The sequence below is a fragment of the Scyliorhinus canicula genome, chromosome 21 (assembly GCF_902713615.1).
Source record: "Scyliorhinus canicula chromosome 21, sScyCan1.1, whole genome shotgun sequence".
In the NCBI taxonomy this organism is placed as follows: Eukaryota; Metazoa; Chordata; class Chondrichthyes; order Carcharhiniformes; family Scyliorhinidae; genus Scyliorhinus; species Scyliorhinus canicula.
Window position 1 is genome coordinate 22,838,037 of NC_052166.1, and position 24,307 is coordinate 22,862,343.

At 45.4% G+C, this 24,307-nt stretch overlaps 1 protein-coding gene across 1 annotated transcript; it reads left to right on the forward strand.

The window, feature by feature from the left end:
- The first annotated feature begins 304 nt into the window (after positions 1–304).
- Positions 305–23,784, forward strand: pou5f3 (POU domain, class 5, transcription factor 3). Its single transcript, XM_038782499.1, has 5 exons — positions 305–1,068; positions 1,650–1,761; positions 13,702–13,832; positions 15,063–15,227; positions 21,552–23,784. The coding sequence occupies exons 1-5, from the start codon at positions 397–399 to the stop codon at positions 21,795–21,797; spliced, it is 1,326 nt and encodes a 441-aa protein (XP_038638427.1). The 5' UTR covers positions 305–396; the 3' UTR covers positions 21,798–23,784.
- The last annotated feature ends 523 nt before the right edge of the window (positions 23,785–24,307 follow it).

Consider the following 24,307-nt stretch of genomic DNA (forward strand, 5'->3'; position numbering starts at 1 on the left):
TGTTTTTTTTAATCCATCCCGAGATTAAGTTTACAATGTCGCTTTTAGTTTGAACACACTTGGCAATGGGAGGGGGGTCATTTAAGTATCGTTTACATTTTTGGCCACTTGTATCGAATCTGTCCAGTTATGTTTGTATCCTGAAGCTAACCAGAGACAAAAACGTCAATCACCAAGATCAACAGAAGCATCAAGTTCATTTACACCTCTTCTCCCTCCTCCCAGCCAAGCCAATGAGAAGGGTTACAATTAACATATGGATCCAATCAGTTAAGCCCCAGACCCATCCCTCTGGGCCAATTAGCTGCAAATGGTCAGGTTTGCTTTGACCTCGTCAATGATGGCTCTGTGTGGGTAGGTGTGTGTGTGTGGGTGTGAGGACTAACCGCCTGAAGAATGTCTGGTCGACCTGGTCAGGGGACAAGTGTGAGCCGGCCAGTGCCTTCCCCAGAGAGACCTCCTGTGCTGTCCTTTGGCAATGGGGTGGTTCCTGATGTGAGCCCCCAGTTTTATAAACCTGGCTACAACGCCATCTCTGCCCAGTATCTCTTCCCTTTCCCGGGTCTGAAAGGAGAGTATGGTCACTCCGAAACTCAACTAGGAGACTGTGCTGCCGTCTCCCACACTGGCTACTGGTATCCATTCACTGACCCAGCAGCAGCCCATGGCAGCGGACACAGCAGCGGGCACCCCACCCAACTCTCTGCCCCAGGAGGCTTGCTCAGGCCGGAGATCAAAACGGAGAAGGAGTGTAAGGGTTACCCCCAGGAGGGGAGGTACATCTCGCCCACTGCCCCAGCCCCTTCCTACAACCACCGATGGAGCACCACCTTCTGGCAGCCTGCTCTCTCCTCTGCGGCCAACTCGACCTCCTCTTCCTCCTCCTCCTCCTCCTCGGCGCCGCTGCCCAGCCAGACCTACTCTGCATTTGGGAGCTTCCCTTCGCCCCCACAGATGTACCCCACTAACCCCAGCCCCTCGCAACAGAGCGATAGCAGCCAACCTGCCCATAACACAGGCTCCACCGGGACAACCAGCGAGGAAGGACAGTCCAGCGACAGCGAGGAGGTAACCTTTTCAACTTCAACCATGTTCCAGTGGTTTACAAGAGTTTTTGCTCGGAGTTTGAGAATGGAGACTTGTTTTAAAAAAAAATTGTAGTGTAAAATCTGTTAAATATCTTCAAACTCCCCAGGTCTACTCTGGGCTGTACTTGTTGGATGCAATAAACCTTGAGGTGTACCTGCTCCCAAAATAGCTGATTTTCTCTCTCTGTCTTTGGCTATTAACTTTTGTTAACTTTGGCAAAGTTTGGGCTGTTTCAGCCCCTGCCCCACGTTTCTATATTTGAGATGTGTGTGTCTGGAGGGCCATCTAAACTTTAAATTCTGACATCTCAATGGGGCGCTGTGTCTGAGTTCACTGTGGTGTGTGGGTACCGAGCAGAAACCACTTGAGTTCCTCCAGCTTACCGGTTGGAAGTGTTCTCGAGAGAGGAGCACCCCCCAGCTTTCACGTGAGCGACACGTTTTACAATTTGGTCGCAGTATCTTGATTCCATACCTGAACATCCCTACTTTTCAGTTAACTCGAAAATTCTTTGTATATGAACAGATCTGCAACAATTCCCCTTTCCCTTGTAATTCCAGGAATATCCTACCAAAGAGAAAATGGAACAGTTTGCCAAAGAGCTGAAACACAAGCGAATAACACTTGGATTTACACAGGCTGACGTTGGATTAGCTTTGGGGAATCTTTATGGTGAGTGAGTGAACAGGCAGCCTGGTGCCCCTTTACATTTTGAAGGAGTGGTCAATGGTTATTGGGCTATTTGATGCTAAAACCACCATTGCTAGAATCATAATAAGGATGTGCATTACATTATCTGGGCAGTTTTCAGGGAGCAATGCTTATACTACAACTCCAGAGCTGGTGTTTAAAATATGTCCCATGTCCTTGAACTTCCTGGTTTAACTTTGGGATGGTTAGACCCAGTGAGTTTACAATATAATAATCTTTATTGTCACAGTAGGCTTACATTAACGCTGCAATGATGTTACTGTGAAAAGTCCCTAGTCGGCACATCTGGCATCTTTGGGATGGTTAGACCCTGATGTGGAGATGCCGGCGTTGGACTGGGGTGAGCACAGTAAGAAGTCTTACAACATCAGGTTAAAGTCCAACAGGTTTGATTCAAACACGAGCTTTCGGAGCGCAGCTCACCTGAGGAAGGAGCTGCGCTCCGAAAGCTCGTGTTTGAATCAAACCTGTTGGACTTTAACCTGGTGTTGTAAGACTTCTTACTATGGTTAGACCCAGTGAGTTTCTTTTTTTTTTCTAAATTTAGAGTACCCAATTCATTTTCTTCCAATTAAGGGGCAATTTAGCAAAGCCAATCCACCTACCCTGTACATCTTTTGGGTTGTGGGGGCGAAACCCATGCAAACACGGGGAGAATGTGCAAACTCCACACAGACAATGACCCAGAGCCGGGATCCAACCTGGGACCTCGGCGCCGTGAGGCTGCAGGGCTAACCCACTGTGCTGCCCTGACCCAGTGAGTTCAGAATGTAATAATCTTTATTGTCACAAGTAGGCTTACATTAACACTGCAATGATGCTACTGTGGAAATTCCCTAGTCGCCACATTCCGGCACCTGTTCGGGTACACAGAGGGAGAATTCAGAATGTCCAAATTACTTAACAGCGCGTCTTTCGGGACTTGTGGGAGGAAACCGGAGCACCCGAGGGAAACCCACATAGTGGAGAACATGCAGACCACACGGACGATGACCCAAACCGGGAATTGAATCTGGGACCCTGGCGCTGTGACCCAATAGTGCTACTGTGCTGCTCGCATGGCATAAGAGGGTGGGGAGCTGGTGCAAGCTGCTATAAATTCAGAACTGTCTTGAGAAATGTCATTCATCAAGGCGAATGCAATTTATGATGAGATTCTTATATCATTCTCTCTTGAGCTATTGTGGAAGGGGAGGAAGGCATGAAGGGAAAGATGTGGATTAAAATGTTGACTACAGAATTGCAGATATCGGTGTTCATGCAAGCTTCCTCACATTCATCTGTTTTTTAAAAAAAAAAAATGTATGTCCAAAAGTCTGCTTCCTGTTTTGCATTCCATATCAAACTGTGTTCACCTGTCACTCCTTTCCTCACTGACTTACCTGGTCCCCTAATACTTGCCATTTGAAATCTGGATCCTTCATAATCTTGGACTCCTTTGCTATCTTTCTGTACTCCAGGCCTATCACACTCTTTTCCATTTATTAATTCCTTGGATTTCTGTGTCCTGTACATCTGCAATTGCCCACCAATATTTATTGACCGTGCCTATCATCGACCTGGGTCCAATGTTCTGAAATTCTCCTTCACAAAAAACGGCCTGCTTCCACCTGAAACATATCCTGTCTCCCTCCAGACTCGATTATTCCAGTCCACTCCCCCCACCCCTGGGCTGATCTTGCATTTTCCACCCTCTATTAATTCAAGCTCTTCCAATACCCAGCCTTGATCTCAGCCTCGCCTGCCAGCCCTCCGCTCATAGAGTTTCATAGAATTTACAGTGCAGAAGGAGGCCATTCGGCCCATCGAGTCTGCACCGGCTCCTGGAAAGAGCACCCTACCCACGGTTAACACCTTCAACCTATCCCCATAACCCAGCAACCCCACCCAACATTTAAGGGCAATTTTGGACACAGGGCAATTTATCATGGCCAATCCACCTAACCTGCACATCTTTGGACTGTGGGAGGAAACCGGAGCACCCGGAGGAAACCCACGCACACACGGGGAGGATGTGCAGACTCCGCACAGGCTCCGCAAGCCGGAATCGAACCTGGGACCCTGGAGCTGTGAAGCGATTGTGCTATCCACAATGCTACCATGCTGCCCACTGCATCTGCTTGGCCCTGGGTCTGATTGTGTTCCTGTTCAGTAACGCAGAATGCTTTGCGATGTATAAAAATGCTGCGCAAGTGCAAGTTAATTATCTCTCCCACCTTTTGTCAGATTATAAAGCCCACCTCATTATTTTGTACTTGGAGGTTTGCATGTTTGCCTCACTACACATCCACAGTGCCTGGGGATACTTTTCACTCTTGCATAAATGCTAATTTGGAAAAAAAGCAAAATGAAACAATTTTTAATAATGCTTTTTAGCTACAATATAAAGGTGCCGTACTACTTCCAATTGATTTTGGGATGTCCAGAGAGTAAAGCCGAGTTACTCTGAATTGCATCTAGTTTAATGCAGAGAAGCTTTCTCCATGTGTTTGAGCATGGGTGCAAAGTGGTTAGCACCCAATTTCAGCCTTTGGTGACTGTATGTGGTGTTTGCATGTGTCTGAGTTTCCTCTGGGTGCTATAGTTTTCTCCCACAGTCCAAAGATGTGCAGGTTAGGCGGATTGCTACATTGCCCCATAGTGTCCAGCCATGTACGGGGTAGGGCGGGGGAGTGGGCCAAGGGAAAGTAGGCCCACTTTCAGAGGGTCAGTTCAGACTTCATGGGATAAATGGCTTCCTTCTGCACTGTCGGGATTCTATGTCCAACATTCCACTTCCTGAGTGAGTGTTTTGAGACCAATGAGGAAGAGAGTAGAGAACTGGGGCGTTTAGTTTAGGAATATTTTGAAGTTAAGATGGCAAATGTCCAGGATCCTTGAAGTTTCACAATGGCCTGACATTGTATTAATGTTGAAATGACTGAATGGCGATGGCCCTGCATCATTGCTGGTAACATGCAATGGCTCACGTTATTCCCAGGGATAATAGTGACGTAGAAATGGGAACCGTTGATAGCTGCGAAGTTGCAAATGCAGAGGTACAGTTTGCTGCTGTTCCAACAGGATTTCTTGCAGTGTTCTTTTGTCTGTTTCATTCCAATGTTGAAAGTGTTTACTCCCCTACTGGGGTCACTGGTATCACAGGTGTCTAAATCTCTGCTTCCTTGCTGAAGTGGCCATTATTGGGAGCCCTGAGCGAGTTTGGCCTTTTGCTTTTTGCCTGCTGGTTCCAATCTGAACCACTTGTTTCTTAAACCTCCTTCCTGGTTCAAGTAGGGAATCATTGGAGACCGATCTGCATTGGGGTTCAATTTTCTCCTATTCCTGTGTGTGTGAATCATGAAGGCTGTGCCAGGGTGGCACAGTGGTTAGCCCTGCTACCTCACTGTGCTGAGTGATGTGTTGGGTACTCTGGATCTGTGGAGACTGCGTTTACCTTAGCAGTAACATAGACAGGCTACCAACACTTGAAATAGTACAACTCTATTTTATTAAGCTAAGAACTGTTGAACATACTTGCACTGTGGGTCGACACTATGTTAGATTAACTGAAGGCCTATGCCTATCCTAACCAGTCTAAACTGTTAGCACACGGTGAAGGTTTGTGCTACTAGCTGCGAGCTCTGTCTGTCTCAGAGGCTGCATCCCGAATGAGCGGGAAAACTAGTGCCCTCTGGTTTTATAGTGACCGTGTCCTAACTGGTGATTGGCTGCTGTGTTGTGTGTGTTGATTGGCCTTGCAGTGTCAGTCAGTGTGTCTCTGCACCATTTTATGCTGATGTGTATATTATGACACTGAGGACCTGGGTTCAAGCCTGTAGTTATCTGGGTCGCTGGCGACTTTACTTGAAGGATTAGATGAGAATAAACGAGGAGAAGCTGCTTTCGTTGGTGACGTCAATAACCAGGAGGGCAAAAGCATCAGCATTAGGGTGGCACGGCAGCACAGTGGTTAGCACAGTTGCTTCAAAGCTCTAGGGCGCCGGGTTCGATTCCTGGTTTGGGACATGAGGATTTTTTTCATCTGGAATACAGTGCCTGAAAGATGGATAAAGGATTGATAATTTTCAGAAGGAATTGGATAAATGTTTGCAGGGGCTGAGGGGGAAGGGTGCAGGGGTGGAGCACAATGTGTAAGACCATGCAAAAAGGCATGAGCAGCAAGAAATAACTGGACAACACTTGAGAAATGGCATACAAAGCGGGCCTCCTGTATCATTGTATGATTCTTGTTTTAAAATAAAAATCCCAGCAGTCACTGTAGTCATGGGAAATCATACAATTTGATTACAGGAAAATCATACAAATGCGGGTGAGATTTTTTGGTGGTGGTGTTCGAGGGCACTGTTGAAGTTTTTTCAATACTGTAGTGCTAGGGGATCTATTGTTGAACAGGCAGGCCAAGGGCCTATATTCCCATACCAGCCTCCCCGAACAGGCGCTGGAATGTGGCGACTAGGGGCTTTTCACAGTAACTTCATTTGAAGCCGACTTGTGACAATAAGCGATTTTCATTTCATTTTCATTTCATTTTTCAATGATGCAGCCGACAATGCAACAATCTGAGTACTAATATCGACCTCGATAACTGAGCACCCAATTCATTTTATTCAATTAAGGGGCAATTTAGCATGGCCAATCCACCTACCCTGCTGTGGGGGTGAAACCCATGCCAACACGGGGTGAATGTGTAAACTCCACACGGGACAGTGACCCAGAGCCGGGATCGAACCTGGGGCCTCGGTGCCGTGAGGCAGCAATGCTAACCACTGCACCACCGTGCTGTTCCCCCGCAGCCTCGATAATATGTGTGAATGAAGCTTGGTACGTGCGATTCTCCAGAGGCAAGAGTCTGATCAACTGAGTGAAGTTGCCATTTAATTGTTAGATAACTATAGGTTGCTTTCCCTTTGTTTGAAGTTGTGCTGTCTATGTTTTCATTTGAGATTGATGGTATTTTGATTGCAATTACAGTTCAGGTATGGGGTTGATTGTTTCGGTCAGAGGGGACTCCAGCGACCCAGATCACTGTCCCGGGACAAATATCTACATCGACTGGGGAGAAAATTAATTCTTGCAGTCATTTGATTATACTTCTAAGCAAACCAGCTAATATGTAGTGTTTGCATGACTGACCGATTCTCTTAAAACAATCTATTAGAGGGCAGCACGGATCGGACCTGGATCAGGATCGAATCTGGGACCTCGGCGCCGTGAGGCAGCAGTGCTAACCACTGCGCCACCGTGCTGCACCAGAGAAACTGAGTTAATGCGTTCTCGCTTCCAGCAATCTGTTTGGTTGCTTGTTGTTTGTCTTTCTGGCTGACCTCCGCTTGGAACTCAGTCAAAACTCCGCTCCTCTTATCCTAACTTGCACCAAGTCCTGTTCCATCATCAGCTCTGACTGCTGCCCGAAACCGGCTTCCATTGGCTGTAAAACACTGAGGCATCCTGAGGTTGTACCTTGTGATGGAGAGAATGGTGCATAGAGGCAAAGGAAGAGAGAATCATTTATACTCCTTGCAACTGTGCTAAAGTTAGTTAGTTTATGGATCCATTAATGGTTGTGAGGCACTCGCTGGTTGTGTGATGAGGAGGATGTGGCCCACATCTTCACTCAGCATGCACCAGATTAGAACATAGAACAGTACAGCACAGAACAGGCCCATCGGCCCTCGATGTTGTGCCGAGCAATGATCACCCTACTCAAACCCACGTATCCACCCTATACCCGTAACCCAACAACCCCCCCCCAACCTTACTTTTTAGGACACTACGGGCAATTTAGCATGGCCAATCCACCTAACCTGCACATCTTTGGACTGTGGGAGGAAACCGGAGCACCCGGAGGAAACCCACGCACACACGGGGAGGACGTGCAGACTCCGCACAGGCAGTGACCCAGCCGGGAATCAAACCTGGGACCCTGGAGCTGTGAAGCATTTATGCTAACCACCATGCTACCGTGCTTCCTTGTTTTATTCTCTCTCGCTAAATTCACCAGACAGATCACGTCGTCACTTAATGGCCTGGTTACCATGGAAGATCTGAAAGATGCTATGTTGCCCCTCACCGTAAGGCCTGCACGATTCCAGGATCTCGGTAAACTGCTTCGCTTGCAGTTCTCCTATTCGACCCAAGCCAGGGACATTCCCTGCCTAATAAACGTCTAATTTCCTGCTTTGATTTTGACATAACCACTCAGTTATTGTCACTTTTTTTCTTTCTCCCTTCTGTGAAACTGAAGCATTAATATACCAGGGCAGACTGGCTGTTTGCACATAGCATTCGCAAATACTGGAAAACAATACCACACCCTTGCCAACAATGTTATGCAGAAGATCTTGAATGAACCATGCACTTTTTAACTAATGGTTTACTGAAATATATTATAATTTATTGCAGCAAAGACCGAGTATAGTTCTTGGGTGTAGCAGATTTAAAAGGCAGTGGTCATTAGGCCAGGGGTACTTCCCAAATTAAAGTCTCACGTCCTGATGTTTTTATAATTGGCACTGCGTATGTAAACATGTTGCGCTGTACCAAACACCCCTGCCAATTGAAATACTGCAGCACCACCACTAGTGGGAGGGTGGAATTGCAACATGACCAAGTTTCAGTCCTCTTTCCTTTATGGATTACTGGCTCCGTGACTTCTTCCAATTGGAAAAGATCTTCGAGGATGACTGGGAAGATTCACTTGTTCATGTCGAAACTCATGATATAGGTAATAAGAATTCATTTCTGTTGAGGGAGTTTGGCTTCAAAGGCAGTCACCTCTGGATTATTAGCCAAGCCACCTGCACGTTGACAGGGTCAAAGATGAAAGTTGAATGCGATAGAGATGTGGTTGCATAGCAACCAGAGTTGAGGAGACTTGGTGTCAAAAATATGGACAAAATGGGAAAGGGTGGGTTGGGTGGCTCTGATAAAGGATGACACTAGTACAGTTGTACGGAAGGATTTTGTTTTGGCAAATCAGAAAGTGGAAAATAAAGGATACCCAGTGTGGAAATCACTGCTGGGAGCAGTATTGTGGGCCCCTAATAGCTGTACTGTTGGGCAGACATGAGATAAGAGGGATGTGTAGCAAGCAAATGTGTGACGTGCAATGATGTAACCATAGGAAGCTTTAATCTTCATGTTCACAGGACAAATGGGGAACTGCCAGAGGTGACGGTTAGGCAGGAACTTGGGAGTATTAAAGGAGCAGGAACATGGGGAAACAGAACTTTCTGTTTTCTGCTGCATTTGAGCACTCTACTTAGCCCTGTGTCACAGGCTGACTGGTAGGTCCTGCAGGCCCCAGTTTTCAGAAAAACCGCTGTCGCAATTGAGACAGGAAAATGCAGAATCAGGAAATGGCAGAGATATTAAATTTTGCTTCTATCTTCACATTGGCCAAAAGTATATCAATCAGTGGGAATCCAAGAGGGTAATGGGAGTGAGAAACTTGACATAATTAACATGGACGGCAAGGTTGCACAGTGGTTCGATTCCCGGATTGGGTCACTCTGCGGAATCTGCACGTTCTCCCAGTGTCTGCGTGGGTTTCCTCCGGGTGCTCCGGTTTCCCCTCAAGTCCCAAAAGAGGTGCTTGTTAGGTGAATTGCACATTCTCAATTCTCCCTCTATGTACCTGATCAGGCACCATAGTGGGTGATTTTCACACTAACTTCATTGCAGTGCTAATGTAAGCCTATTATTGACACTAGTAAAGATTATTATGATATTAGCGAAATGTACAGGCGAATGGGAAAGTCAACAAATCCTCAGGACCTGATAATCTAAATTCTGGGGATCTAAAGGAGATAGCTGTGGACATAGTGCATGCACTGGTTCCAAATTTCCTTCACTTCTAGACATTTGATGAGGGACCACACAAGAGGTTGTTGCCTGTGTTTTGAGTTTGCATGGATATGTTAGCAAGGATAGGGCGCTCATAGTAAATGGGCAACAATTGTGGTGTTTGAGACATTGGCTTTTTACACTCTTATTAATGGATTAGGTGAAGAGTTAGAAGTAAAGCATCCAAGATTGTTGCTGATACAAAGCTAGGTGGGATTGTGAGCTGTGGGGAGACCAAAGGTTGCTCAGGGGTATAGACAAGATAAATGAGTGGGCAAGAAGGTAAAGGAGGCAGATGGCGAAATGAGATTATACAGTTTGGTTGGAAGGTTAAAACCATACAGGTGTATTTTAAATGGTGAGAAGCAATTAAATTGGTGCTTATAGGAACTTGGGAGTCTTTGAGCACAAGGCACGTGATATGTTTGCTTTTATTGCAAAGGGATTGGAACAATAGAGGAAGAAAGTCTTTTGAAAAAAATCTTTATTGTCACAAGTAGGCTTGCATTAATGCTGCAATGAAGTTATTAAAAAGCCCCTAGTCGCCTCATTCCGGCGTCTGTTCGGGTACACAGAGGGAGAATTCAGCATATCTTTCGGGACTTGTGGGAAGAAACTGGAGCACCCAGAGGAAACCCACGCAGATACAGGTAGAATGTGCAGACTCCACACAGACAGTGACCCAAGCCAGGAATTGAACCTGGGACCGTGGAGCTGTGAAGCAACAGTGCGTAATCCTTTTCTTGTCCATACCACCGGATGTGAGGGATGCCGACTCCTCCCTGTAAGATCTTGTACAATTTTCTCTCATAGAGAACATAGAACTGTACAGCACATTACAGGCCCTTCGGCCCACGATGTTGTGCAGAACTAGTCTGAAACATAGATCAAATCAACCTACTCCCAATCATTCTACTGCACTCCATATGCCTATCCAATAACCGCTTGAAAGTTCCTAAAGTGCCCGACTCCATTACCATAGCTGGGAGTGCGTTCCACCATGAACCTTGTAACAGCTACATCCACCTGAGGAAAAAGTCGCTGAATGTCCACTGAATCTATCCCTCTCATCATTTTATACACCTCATTTAAGTCACCTCTCATCCTCCTTCGCTCCAATAAGAAAAGCCCGAGCTCCCTCAACCTTTCCTCATAACACCTACCCTCCAATCCAGGCAGTATCCTGGTAAATCTCCTTTGCGTCCTTTCCAATGCTTCCACATCCTTCCTATAATAAGGGACCAGAACTGCACACAATAGTCCAAATGTGGTCTAACAAAGTTCTTGTACAGTTGCAGCATAACCTCACGGCTCTTAAACTCAATCCCCCTGTTAATAAATGCTATCACACTACAGGCTTTCTTCATGGCTCTATCCACTTGGGTGGCAACTTTCAGAGATCTATGGACGTGAACTCCGAGATCTCTGCTCCTCCACAGTCTTCAGAACCCTGCCGTTAACCCTGTAATCTGCATTCAAATTTGTCCTACCAAAATGAATCGCCTCACACTTATCAGCGTTAAACTCCGTCTGCCACTTTTCAGCCCAGCTCCGCATCCTATCAATGAAAATGAAAAAATGAGAATCGCTTATTGTCACGAGTAGGCTTCAATGAAGTTACTGTGAAAAGTCCCTAGTCGCCACATTCCGGCGCCTGTCCGGGGAGGCTGGTACGGGAATGTCTCTTTGCAGCCGACAACAGCCCTCCACATTATCCACTATTCCACTAATCTTGGTGTCATCAGCAAATTTACTAACCCAACCTTCAGCTCTATCATCCAAGTGATTGATAAAAATTACAAATAGCAGAGGACCCAGCACTGATCCCTGTGGTACACCGCTGGTGACTGGGCTCCAGGATGAAAATTTTCCATCCACAACCACCCTCTGTCTTCTATGTGATAGCCAGTTACTGAGCCAATCGGCCAAATTTCCCTCTGTGCCCTGTCTCCTTACTTTCTGCATTGCCGACCATGGGGCACCTTATCAAGCGCCTTACTAAAATCCATGTATACGACATCAACTGCTCTACGTTCATCTATGTACTTAGTTACCTCCTCCAAAGAATACAATCAAACTTGTATTCACAAATCCGTGCTGATAGCCCCCAAGAATAGACTCTCAAAATTAGAAACCATCATCCTGCATTTTGTGGAGGGAGGAGCAAAGACCATTAAACCACCCCCATTTTCTTATTGAAGAAACCTGTCTGAAACCTCTTATTTGGTTTTAATCTTCTACAGTGGCACAAATGGGGAGAAAAATTATGATTCCAAATAGGGACTGCAGATTCTTGGTTCCCAACCGTTGCCCACATTTTACACGGAACTTCACCTATTTAAAAACAAAGTAGACTGTTTCTTCTGCTCAAGGTTTACATGGATAGTAACTAGAGTAGGCCATGTAGCCCCTTCCAGCGTTCAACATCATACCAAAGGGGGGGGGGGCACGGTAGCACAGTGGCTAGCATTGTTGCTTCACAGCACCAGGGTCCCAGGTTCAATTCCCGGCTTGGGTCACTGTCTGTGCGGAGTCTGCACGTTCTCCCCGTGTCTACGTGGGTTTCCTCCGGGTGCTCCAGCTGAGGATGCCTCGCTTTCTGTGATTCCAATTTCACGGCCACCTCCTCCCCGTTGGTGATGTTAATCGCCAGGTAGATACCGTGCGTAGTCGAACCCGGGTTTCCGGCATTATGAGGCAGAGAGACTAACTGTGCCACCCGTATACTTGGCTTGGCGGAGGTGCCTCAAAGATTAGAGAGAGTTGAATTGGACTGCACACAGTGTTTAGAAGAATGAGAGATGATCTCACCTGAGGGGGTGTGAGTGCATGGATGCTGAAAATCTATTTCCCTGGCTGGAGAGTAAAGAAATGAAATGAAAAAATGAAAATCGCTTATTGTCACGAGTAGGCTTCATGAAGTTACTGTGAAAAGCCCCTAGTCGCCACATTCTGGCGCCTGCCCGGGGAGGCTGGTACGGGAATCGAACCGTGCTGCTGGCCTGTTTGGTCTCCTTTAAAAGCCAGCGATTTAGCCCAGTGAGCTAAACAAGGGGGAACGGACTTTGTCACAACAAGCCTTCTCGTACCAGCCTCTCCGAACAGGCGCTGGAATGTGGCGACTAGGGGCTTTTCACAGTAACTTCATTTGAAGCCTACTTGTGAAAATAAGCAATTTCCATTTTCATTGATTTTATTTGAACAATGGGGCATGGACTCTGTTAGAACAAGGGGGCATAAACTAGGTTAGGAGATAGACCATTTCGGACTGAGATGAGGAGAAACTTATTCACACAGGGCCCACCAAAGTGTTGCAAGGATTTGTTAGTATATTCAAGCTGAGATTCATTGGCATTTTGGACGGTTCAAAGGTCTGGGTAGGAAAGTGAAGCTCGAGCTCGGAGCCACGTGGCTCACTCCAGTTCCAATGACTTGTCCAAATGATGGTTTCCGTCTTGAGCTACCATGACTCTTTGTACTCTTGAGTGCACACTCGCCTGACATCCATGCTCAAACTCTGAGGAGTGAAGGGATAACCATCAAGATCAGAATTCCCAGCCCCTTCCTGGTCTAAATCGGAGCACTTGAGGCCGAAACAGCTCAGCACTAACTCCCCGTACATGGGGTGTTCTGAGCTGAGGTCCCTGGTATGTAAACAGCAGCTCAGAATTTGTGCTTTGTTGTTTGTCTTGTCTCATTAAGTATAAACTGTTCTACACGTGCGTGCGATCTGGTCTGGTGCGTGCGATCTGGTCTGGTGCGTGTGGTGTTGTGTCTGCGATGTGGTGTCTGCGATGTGGCGTGGTGTATTATAATTAATTCCTCTTGGAATTGCAGGTTGGCACATGTTTCACAATCTCGCTGTAAACCTGGACTATACTGTCAGTGAAAGGACCATTTCGTGCTGTTGCTTTGACAGGAGTCCATCAGGGAAATTACTAGTTTCCTCCTCGTCCAAAATAATAGTGATATGAACATTTCTGCATTTAAAAAAAAAAACGAGATTTGTGCACATGCTTACTCTTCATACGCTGACTAATCTATTTTTTTTAGGGAAGATGTTCAGTCAGACCACAATCTGCAGGTTTGAAGCACTGCAGCTGAGCTTCAAAAACATGTGCAAACTGAAACCGATACTTCAGCGCTGGCTGAACGATGCCGAGAACAATGGCGGCCTTCATGAGGTAGGACTATATTCTTGGTGTTGTAGAACTCATAAAGTTTTTCTTTTTACTCTTTCATGTGGGCACAAGAAGTCCAGCACTTGTTGCCCATCCCTAATTACCCTTGAGCCGTGGCTTTTGCAGCCCATTTCAAAGGATAGTTCAGAGTTTGATCACATTGGATCTGGAGCCAGTGTCTATTTGCTGTAACATCTAAAATGACAGGTAAACTTGGCCATGGTCAACAAGGAAAATGCACAGGTATTTGCTGCTGGTACAAGTGTTGGGCATATTCATTCAATTCTACCAGCTGCCATGATGGGATTTGAACCCATGTTTCCACGTCTCTGGGTATAGATCAGTGACATTGCCCCGAAGCCACTACCTTCTGGGTGGTCTTGGGTGCAGTAAGTGCAAGTGTTGATAGAGGGTTTTGGGAGCAGTGGTGGGGGGTGTGAGGGGGGGGGGGGGGGGGGGGGTTTGGAGGCATGAAGTGGTTGGTGGGGTTGTGCTCTGCTGTTTAATGTCTTCCAAGTATGGAGTTTTCATGATCAACGTGGGCAGGAACACCAACTGTTTCCCTGGGCGGAGGCCCTGAATCTTCCTAGTCTCTGTGCTTCGGTAACCATCGCGATTATTTAATCCTTGCGCCAATTTAGCGATGGTGTAAGAATCTCTCTGTTAATGTATTTGCTGAATATTGTGCCAGAAAACATAGAAAAAAGAGTAGGAGTATGAGTAGGCCATTCAGCCCTTCAAGCCTCAAAGTTTATTTGCTGCAAACCCAACTGTGGAGCATAAAGCGTCCATGTGCAAATCTTTTTATACCCTGGAACCTGCTACTGTAAGAGATGGCTACAATTAAAACTGCATGAAATAGCCAAAGTCCTTGTATCCAAGTTTATTAACCACCTAATCTTCCTGTTACTTTATCACTGGATACTTGCACATTTCATTTGTTTGTTTTTTGTCTAATTTGGGGATGATTCTGATAGTTGTACCAGTTTTTAACCAGTGTCTGCTCCATCAGTGCCTGTTGGTTGTGAGAGACCAGCTACGGCTCCTTCTCTTGCATTGAAAGGCTTCCTTTCCCCTTGGTACACTGTGCAAGTAAATAGTGAAGTGAATGGAGTGTTGCATCAGGCAAAAGGGAAAGTTGTGAAAGATATGAACATAAGTTGCCTTTCATTCAAAAGTTTGAAATGTAATGGGTTGCTATTCGGTCCTTTATTTCCACCCCTCCTTCCCCAGATTTGTAACGTGGAACAGGTTCTGGATCAGTCCAGGAAACGGAAGAGGCGGACTAGCATTGAGAATGGCGTGAAAAGAAACTTGGAGACCTATTTCATGAAATGCCCGAAGCCCACCAGTGAAGAAATCTCCCAGATCGCTGAAGACCTCCAATTAGACAAAGAGGTGAGTGGTTCTGTGCCTTTTAATGGTCAGCATCATTGGATTGCATTGATACCGTGTCTGTTACTGAAGTGAAACCAATTCAAGGTGCTTCAAGGACATGGTCTAAATTGATTTTTCACCCTGAACCGTAGATATTGGGGAAAGTGATTAAAATCTTGGCCAAAGGCAAAAATATTCATGGGAGTGTCCTTAAAGGAACAATTGGGGTGGGAAGGAAATTCCAGAGCTCAGCAGACTTGGTTGGCGCAGATACAATGGGCCAAATGGCCTCCTTCTGCACTGTAGGGATTCTTCTGATCACAGCAAGGCTTCCCGGTGGTGAAGTGATGGAAATCCAATGTACGAGAAGCGCACAGAGGTGCACAGAGGTCGGAGCCTTGTGGAGCTGGATGAGCTTGGAGATGTGGAGGAATTTGAGAAGGATACCAGACTGGAAGCCACATCACAAGTGACTACTTAACAAAAGTTCATCATTGGCTGTCATTGTCATGTCATATGCCCATATTAGGAAGAGCAAAACACATTTGGAGGCCATTCATAACCTTAACGTTCAATAGTGACCATGGCTTAGAACGGCAAAGCATTGTGTGGACAATGGGGACCCTGACACCATAATCCAATGACTGTCATTCAAACTGATTAAAATATTGTTCTCGAAATATATCAGTTAGCTGATTCATTTGATCTCGGAACGCAACCTGAAATGTCCAACCTCTATCTTTCCATCACTGAATTGAGAGAATCTTTCAGACTGGCAAGCGTTCCATGACCAATTTGAGGACTGATCGTAGGGGTGACATTATTGATGGTTTAATGAATTTACCTGCATGTTAAAACTTTCTGCTGGTACGTGTGGATGAGGCGTGAGTGTTGCATTTCTGGTTTTGTGATTAAACAAACATTTCTCCTTGATTTTTGATTTTAAACTTTGTAAGAAAGCGCGCATCTCTTTTAACGTCACAGCACTGAAGGGGTTAAAACGCACACGCAAAAGAAATTGCTGCTTGTTGCGATTAGTCGAGGGTGGGAAGAACGGGAAATGACCTCACCTGATCACCCCTGAATGTAACCCTTTGGAACATGCTGAGATTGTGAAAGGTGTTAGACAGAATGCAAGTCTTTGTTATCATGTGGAACCCTGATGTGTTTTTAGGTGATGTCACTGAGGGCCAGCACTTGGATGAAAAATGGGAGCTCTGAGTGTAGTGATCTGTATATCTGTACATACATCTGCACATACACCAGGGACTACAGACAGACCTAACAGCCACAGCATCACTCGAGGGCAGCATCAGAGACGGGTCCAGCCCAAGGGAGGATCCGCCTCTTTCAGACGTACAGGGCTGGTGAGCAGCAGCAGACAGAGACAGCTCAGCAAAGGCCGTTTACTTTAGCTTCACTGGTTATACCTCTTGACTATTATATCTAGTTAAGCTTTGGAAACAGAACAAACCCTATTTGTGTTAACTGGAAGTCTACAATCTTTATTCAGACTTAGAGAATAACATACCGAGGATGGAGTTGAGGGGGTATGTAGAAGGTAGTGGTTGTCTTGTTATGCTCTTGGCGTAGCATAAGCTGTTTCCTTGATGTGCACTCTGACAAAAGGAAGGTTCAGACTTGGACATAGCTTTAACACATTTATTAAACTATTTACAATTCGCCTACTCTGATTCGCCTCTACTGTTAATCCTTCCATAGCTACTCAGACTGACGAACCAGTCTGCTACAATCCACATGGTGGGTGTGATGTTGAATCAACCCTGTGTAGGTACTCACTGACTGTCTCCACTGGAAAGAGGAAGATCGTGTGTGCTGTGTCCTTTTTTATATGGGTTGGTGTAATGCCCTCCTGTGGTAGTGTCACCTCTGTGTATCGTGAATGCCCATTGGTCGTGTCCTATCTTACTGATCTATTGGTTGAGTGTCTGTGTGTCATGTCTCTGGTGCTCCCTCTAGTGTCTAGCTAGTTTATGTGTACTTACATTAACCCCTTGTGTATTTACAGTGATGCATATCACCACAGTGGCATTGGAGTGGGACGAGAAGGTGTTTGTAGGTAATTCCCTGGTTGTGACTTGATGGCAATGTAACCAGGCAAGTGCCTATCTACCTGGATGGTAAAGCAGGAAAGGAGGAGGGTGGTATGGTCGAGTGTCAAAGGTTACAGGCTGCGGAAGGATGAGGAGAGAGAATTTATCACAGTCACAAAGGGGGTTTGCAAAGACAAGAGGGTAAAGCAAATTGGGTGTAGGTCACACACTTCCAGGAAAAATGTGGAGTAATTTACAGGTGAACAATTGTGCGTGGTCAACCCTGATGGCTACAAGAGATGATGGAGGCTAAGCTGCAGATATTGTGGGGTCAGTACCTTTTGGAGTGTTGATATATTAAAAGTGACGGCAGGAGATGTGTAGTTGGTTAGTTTGTATATAATCGCTTTAGAAGTGTGAGACATGAGGAAATGCAGTTTGGTGTACTTTGTTTCAGAAAACAAAGAAGTTGAGCATAGGTGGGGATTTCATTTTAGCTCCACGTGTCTCTACTTAATCTATACCTGTACCCTCGAGTATTTAATGCCCACTAACTTGGCTTTGCATCAATAGCACTTTTAGCTTTGCTTCAATTCCTAAAGAAACATTTTTGCATAAAGAAGAAATCGTTTAAGATTGTTAAACTTTATACTCAATCTTTAGTTTGGTCTTTTTTCCGCCAGTTCTTTGAACAGTGGAAATCTCACTTGACCGTCACTCTCTTAGCTTCATTAGAATTTAAATTCCTCTTTAATTCTGATTTTTTTTCCCCTTCCAGGTTTACATCAATTTTTTTTTTTTAGTATTTCTGAATTCTGTACTGTCCTTGACTGTTCTGATTGTGGTCAAATTAGTTGATATCTCGTTCTGATTTTTCACACTTTTTGTGCTTTGTCTTTTTGAATTGTAGCTGAAATCATTCTTTGCCTGTTTTTGCACTCTCCTGTCTTTGCTTCTTCCATGTGCTGCATCCTTTGATCTTGGCACTCCTGAATTCACTGTAGAAACATAGACAGATGTTCACCCAATCCTGCCTTAACAGTGTATATCCAAGGATTATTTTAAAATGGGCTGAACGTTCCTGCCTCTGCTATATTTTTTCAGACAGAAGTTCATATCCCGTCACCCTCTGGGTTAGAATGCTTTAGTCTTCAACTCTCATATCCTTTTACAAGTTACCATGAATCTCTGCCCCCGGTTATTGATTTCCTATTAACTGAAATAGATCCTTCCTACTCACCAGATATCTAGCGCCTCTTCCCCCCCCCCCCCCCCCCCCAATCTTTTTATACACATCAATTCAATTTCCCCTCTGCCTCCTTTCAAATAAAGCAACCCCAGTCTTTCCTCAAAGCTAAAGTTCTTCAGTGCTGGCTGTTTTGTTATGCTCTTGACGTAGCACAAGCTGCTTCTGACAAAGGAAGGTTCAGGCTTGAACATAGCTTTAATATGTTTATTTAAACTGTTAACAATTCTCCTACTTGGATTCGACTCTCCCGTTAATCCTGCTATAGCTACTCAGACTGACGAACCAGTCTGCTACAATCCAGGTGGTGGGTATGATGTGTTGAATCAACCCTGTGTACACACTTAGTGTCTCCACTGGAAAGAGCAAGATCGTGTGTGCCGTGTCCTTTTATATGGGTTGGTGTAATGCCCTCCTGTGATAGTGTCACCTCCTGTGATAGTGTCACCTCCTGTGTGTATCGTGAATGCCCATTGGTCGTGTTCTATCTTATGATAAATGTCTGTGTGTCATGTCTCTGGTGCTCCCTCTAATGTCCAGCTAGTCTGCGTGTATTTACATTAACCCCTTGTGTATTTACAGCGATGCATATCACCACACTGGCAACATTCTCTTAAATTTTGCTCTCTAGAGCAGTCACATCCCTCCTCTCATGGAGACATCAGAACTGAATGCAGTGCTTTAGCTGTGGCCTAACTAGTGTTTTATACATTCTAGCACAGGGGTGGGAAAACTACGGCCCGCGGGCCGCATGCGGCCCGCCAAAGGTATTTCTGCGGCCCACCAAGTCATTAAAAAAAAAAAATTTAAAAAAAAAATTTTTTTTTTTTTAAAGTTAATGGGGGGGGGGCTGTTGGGTTACTTACTGGTATAGGGTGGATACGTTGACTTGAGTAGGGTGATCATTGCATGACACAACGTCGAGGGCTGAAGGGCCTGTTCTGTGCTGTATTGTTCTATGTTCTATATGAGGCGCCCAGAATCATAACCGGGTGAAGTAATTATTTTACTTAATATACTATGCGGCCCTTTGTGAATTGTGAATTTCTGAATGTGGCCCTTGCACGGAAAAGTTTGCCCACCCCTGTTCTAGCATCATCTCACTGCTCTATACTTTTGTCTTGGCCAATAAAGACAATTATCTCATCTTGTCTTGGGGCACTTTCTCTACTGGACTTACTACTTTAGGCGATGTATGGACAGTTTCCATTCGAGAGTGTTAAATGATGTAGGGGAGCACATTGGTTCCCTAGATTCAGGAGTAATCCTTCTGGAATGGAAAATTGCACCTGTCACAGATTGGATAGCCGAACATCAGTGGTGGGAAAATTGCTGGAGTCTATAATCCGAATAAGGTAACTGAACGTGGAAACGTTTTGGTCAATCGGGGAGAGCCAGCATAGACTTGTGAAGGGAAGGTCATGCCTGACAAATCTCGTTGAATTTTTTGGAAGCGGTGACTGATTACATAACAATTACATAGAATATACAGTGCAGAAAGAGGCCATTCAGCCCATCGAGTCTGCACCGGCCCACATTAAGCCCTAACTTCCACCCTATCCCCGTAACCCAATAACCCCTCTGATGTGTTGGGTATGCTGGGTCTGCGAGGACTGCGTTTACTATAGCAGTGAGAGAGACAGGCTTCCAAAACTTGGAGAAATGCAACTCTATTTTATTGAACTCTTAACTATCATACATACTTTAACTGTGGGTTGACACTTTGCTGACTTAACTGGAGACTTGAGGCTAACCTGACCAGACTATCTTACTACCACATGGTGTATGTTCTAGTTGCTGCTCACGAGCTCTGACTGTCTCAGAGGCTGGATCCCGAGAGAACGGGAAAACTAGTGCCCTCTGGCTTTATAGTGGTCGTGTCCTGTCTGGTGATTGGCTGCTGTGTTCTGTGTGTTCACTGGTCATCCTGTGTATCCATCACTGCCTGTCTGTGCACCATCATATACCTGTGTGTATATTATGACACCCTCCTAACCTTTTTTGGACACGAGGGCAATTTAGCATGGCCAATCCACCTAACCTGCACGTCTTTGGACTGTGGGAGGAAACCAGAGCACCCGGAGGAAACCCACGCAGACACTGGGAGATTGTGCAAACTCCACACACAGTGAACCTGGGACCCTGCCGCAATGAAGCCACAGTGCTATCCACTTGTGCTACCATGCTGCCCAAATGTAGTGTACAGGGGAATGTCAATGGATGTTATTTGTATGGACTTCCAGAAGGCATTTGATAAAGTTCCATATCCATAAGGTGGAAGCTGACGGAGTTTAGGGCAAATTATTGACATACTTAAGAAATTTGAGTGGCAGGTGACTGCGAGTGGAATAATGGGTAATTACTCCAATTGGCAGGATGTAACTAGTGGTGTACCACATGGATCTGTGTTGGGGCCTGAATTATTCACACTATTCATTAACGACTGACGATGGCATAGAAAGACGTACACAAATTTGCTGCTGATAAAGTTAGGCTGCATTGTTGATGGTCTAGATAGCAGCATAAAATTGCCTGGAGATATTGATAGACCAGGCGAATGGGCAAAATTGTGACAGATGGAATAAATTTTAGACTACCCAATTTTTTTTTCCAATTAAGGGGCCTATTTAGTGTTGCCAATCCACCTAACCTGCATATCTTTGGGCTGTGGGGGTGAAATCCATGCAGACAGGGGGACATTTTGAGTCCAACTTGCCATTTCCCTTGCATCCCACCCATTTTTGAAATTTTAAGATTCTTCTGTCACATGGAACCTTGTTAAAAGGTTTGCCAAAGTCTCATGTGGCCCCACCAAGCATGCTAATTTCACCAATTGAAACTTTGGAAGTTCTAGCAGACTGGGCAATAATTATGGTGGGTTTGGAGAACCCGTCTTTGAAGCAGGAGATAAAATCGAGGGAGAAGGATGGTTAGATGGTCCATGTAGGAATGGTTCTCTTGCTGGGCACAAGGTTTTTGAGATTTGACCGGGTCACGTTGCACGTGTCAGGCACCTAATGAACGTTTTTCTGTCTTTTCCTGTAGGTGATCCGAGTTTGGTTCTGCAATAGGAGGCAGAAGGGGAAGAGGATGACCTTGCCTTGTATGGAAGAGAATGATGTACAAATCCACGAGGGGAGTCCACTTCACATGTCGCCCAATGCTCTGATGCTACCTGACCCCATAGTAACCCAAGGATACAGTGCAGCTATGGTGCCACCCCCTATGTACATGTCTCCCTTCCCCCAAGCTCTACACCCTGCTGTCTCCATGGGAAATCACACCAGTTAGAGGATCTCTGAACCTGGGTGAAAGGACTCTTGATTCTAGTGATACAAGTTGGTAGAAATGGCTGAATGTTGTCTCTTAAACTACATTGGGTGTAGGAAGTAGGTTGAGGGATTCATCCGATACTAATTCTCAATATTGCCTCCTGTCCTTTTTTTCTCCAATCCTCCTTTTCCCCCTTTCCCCAACTCTGATTATAAATGGGGTTTGACACTTTTGGCCCATTTCTTCTTTTATGACAAATATTTAATGGGAATTTTCTAACTTATTGAAATAGTGGCTTTTAACGTACTGGATGTTTCGCGATTATAAAATATTCTTCCCTCTAGTTCTAGCAATCTTTTCATGAAAGCTGTATCTGAATTATTTTAATCCTGTAATTGAAAGATTTGCTTGAAGCTGTCTGGTTGTGTTGAGTGTTCCTTTATGTGGTGCCCCAGTCTGAAGGAAATGCTCAGCCTAAATAAATCGTGTCGCAGGTGCATGGGTTTGTCTAAACCTAACCTCGATGAATGCTGTCTGTTTTAATACCTGACTGTAGATTGCGGATTCGGGTGGATAATGGTTTTGTCCCTTTGCACTTGGGTTCATAGAGCTGCGGGGTTTGTCTTGCTCCGCTTTGTAGAGGGGAATCTGATGCAGGTAAATATTGAGTGATTGTTGGAGAGGTTTTAGGGTGTCCCTTTTTTATTTAAAGTCTTGCAGTCGGTTGGCAAGGCAGTGGGTCAATTGAGTTCTCCAGATGGGACTGAGGTTCACTGGTCCTGAACACCAATTACCTCTGCACTAAAGTTTTATGGGCTGGACCATGTAAGGTCATGTCAACATCTGGATCAGTATGTAGAATGCTGTGTATTGTGAAGAGCCAGTGGGGGTTGTTTGAGACTAGGATGTGAGGGAGTGTTTTGAAACCATTTTGAGGGTGACTGGACGAGGAGGAGCCTGAAATCAGCACTTCCGTGGTAGTGTGGGTGTAAAAGGGCAGAAGTGCGCATGTCTGGCGACTTTGTTATGGGGGTTTGCTCCACGGATCACAGGCCTGCACCACTTGGTTGAGCCTGAATGAAGCTTTGGGTGATTCTGAGGAGTTTGGGTTATAGAATCTTCAGATATTGAGCAGGATAGGTTTAGTCTTTGGTAGGATCTCCTGGGGCATGTTCCTGCTTGTCCATGTCTTAGAAACATAGGCCCTCGGAGAAGTAGGCCATTCAGCTCTTGGTTTGATTCCCCCCCCACCCCCATTCTGTAAGAGCATGACAATCTGGTTATGGTTCGGTCCGGTCAGCTCAATAACCCTTGACTCCCTTGTCTCTCAAAAATCTAACTCCCTTGAATAGGTTCAATGACCCAGTCCCATTGTTCAATGGGGAAGACAATTCTACAGCAGGTTCTTTGTATTTCAATAAAATCACCACTCGTTCTTCTCCACTCCAATGGATATAGACGCAATCTATTCAATCTTTCTTCATAAGTAAACTCTTCATCCTAAGAATGAGTGGAGTGAACCATTTCTGAACTGTTTCTAACACACTTGTATCTTTCTGCCTTGGCAGTGGTGAGTTTTAGTTCCTCCTTCCGTTTCTCCTCCTGATTTTCAAGTGTCTTTGGGTAGTTTTCTAAGGTTTCTACTTGATGGACAAACAATCTGACTGCAGCAGCTCTGGGCTCTGGAGTTGGTTTTGTCGGGTTGAATGATGGTAGAGCAGAACACCATCGGTACAGAATTTGAAGAACTTGACCTTCAGCTGAAGAAGATATTGCCAAGGAGTAGCGCGTCTGTGATGATGAGTGACCTCTTCACCTCCTACCCACGAAGAATGGAACCATTCTGATTAGCCTTTGCGGTGCAAGAGGTGTGAGGCTAACGTGAGACTATGTTGGAATGTTGAGTTGGAACAAAATAAGGATGATCCATGGAGAATGCCCGTTCTCCCCGTGGTTGCATGGGTCTCACCCCCCACAACCCAAAGATGTGCAGTGTAGGTGGATTGGCCACACTAATTGGGGGAAAAAAAATTTAAAGAATGGATTAATCAATCATGTCATATACTGACAAAAGTGTATGTGATTGCCATTGTCATAGTGATTGTGACTTGAATCAGTTGAGGTGTGATACTGTGGGAGGGGGCCTGAGCCAGTGGGTGAGGGAGAGTAAGTAATGAAGGGGAGGGCACTAGACCAGGTTGTAGTGTACCCAAGCGAGAAGTCCCAGTGGGCGAAGAGGATAAATCTCCATCCAAAAAGAATTGAGGACAAAAAGAAAGGTTGATGTTGGACTTCTGAGGTGAATGATATTTGTGAGATGAGAAACGCCATGCCTGTTTTGAAGCTTTTATCAGCAAGCACCGAGGCAAACTAAGTTATTGGGGTGGGGGAGATGGGTAGTCGATTTGTTTTGAAATTGGGGAAAATGAAGATCCTATTTTGAAGTTGGGCTATGAGCCGCTGAGTGGTGATTCAGGGTGTCACGCTGCTATTGGCCACTAAACACCCACATCACGAGTGCATAATCC

Excerpts from the sequence above, each read along its gene's own strand:
- pou5f3 (XM_038782499.1), top strand. The coding sequence starts at position 397 with ATGTCTGGTCGACCTGGTCAGGGGACAAGTGTGAGCCGGCCAGTGCCT. Across the intron at positions 1,069-1,649 it reads AGTCCAGCGACAGCGAGGAG|GAATATCCTACCAAAGAGAA; the intron begins GTAACCTTTTCA and ends TTGTAATTCCAG. Across the intron at positions 1,762-13,701 it reads AGCTTTGGGGAATCTTTATG|GGAAGATGTTCAGTCAGACC; the intron begins GTGAGTGAGTGA and ends TATTTTTTTTAG.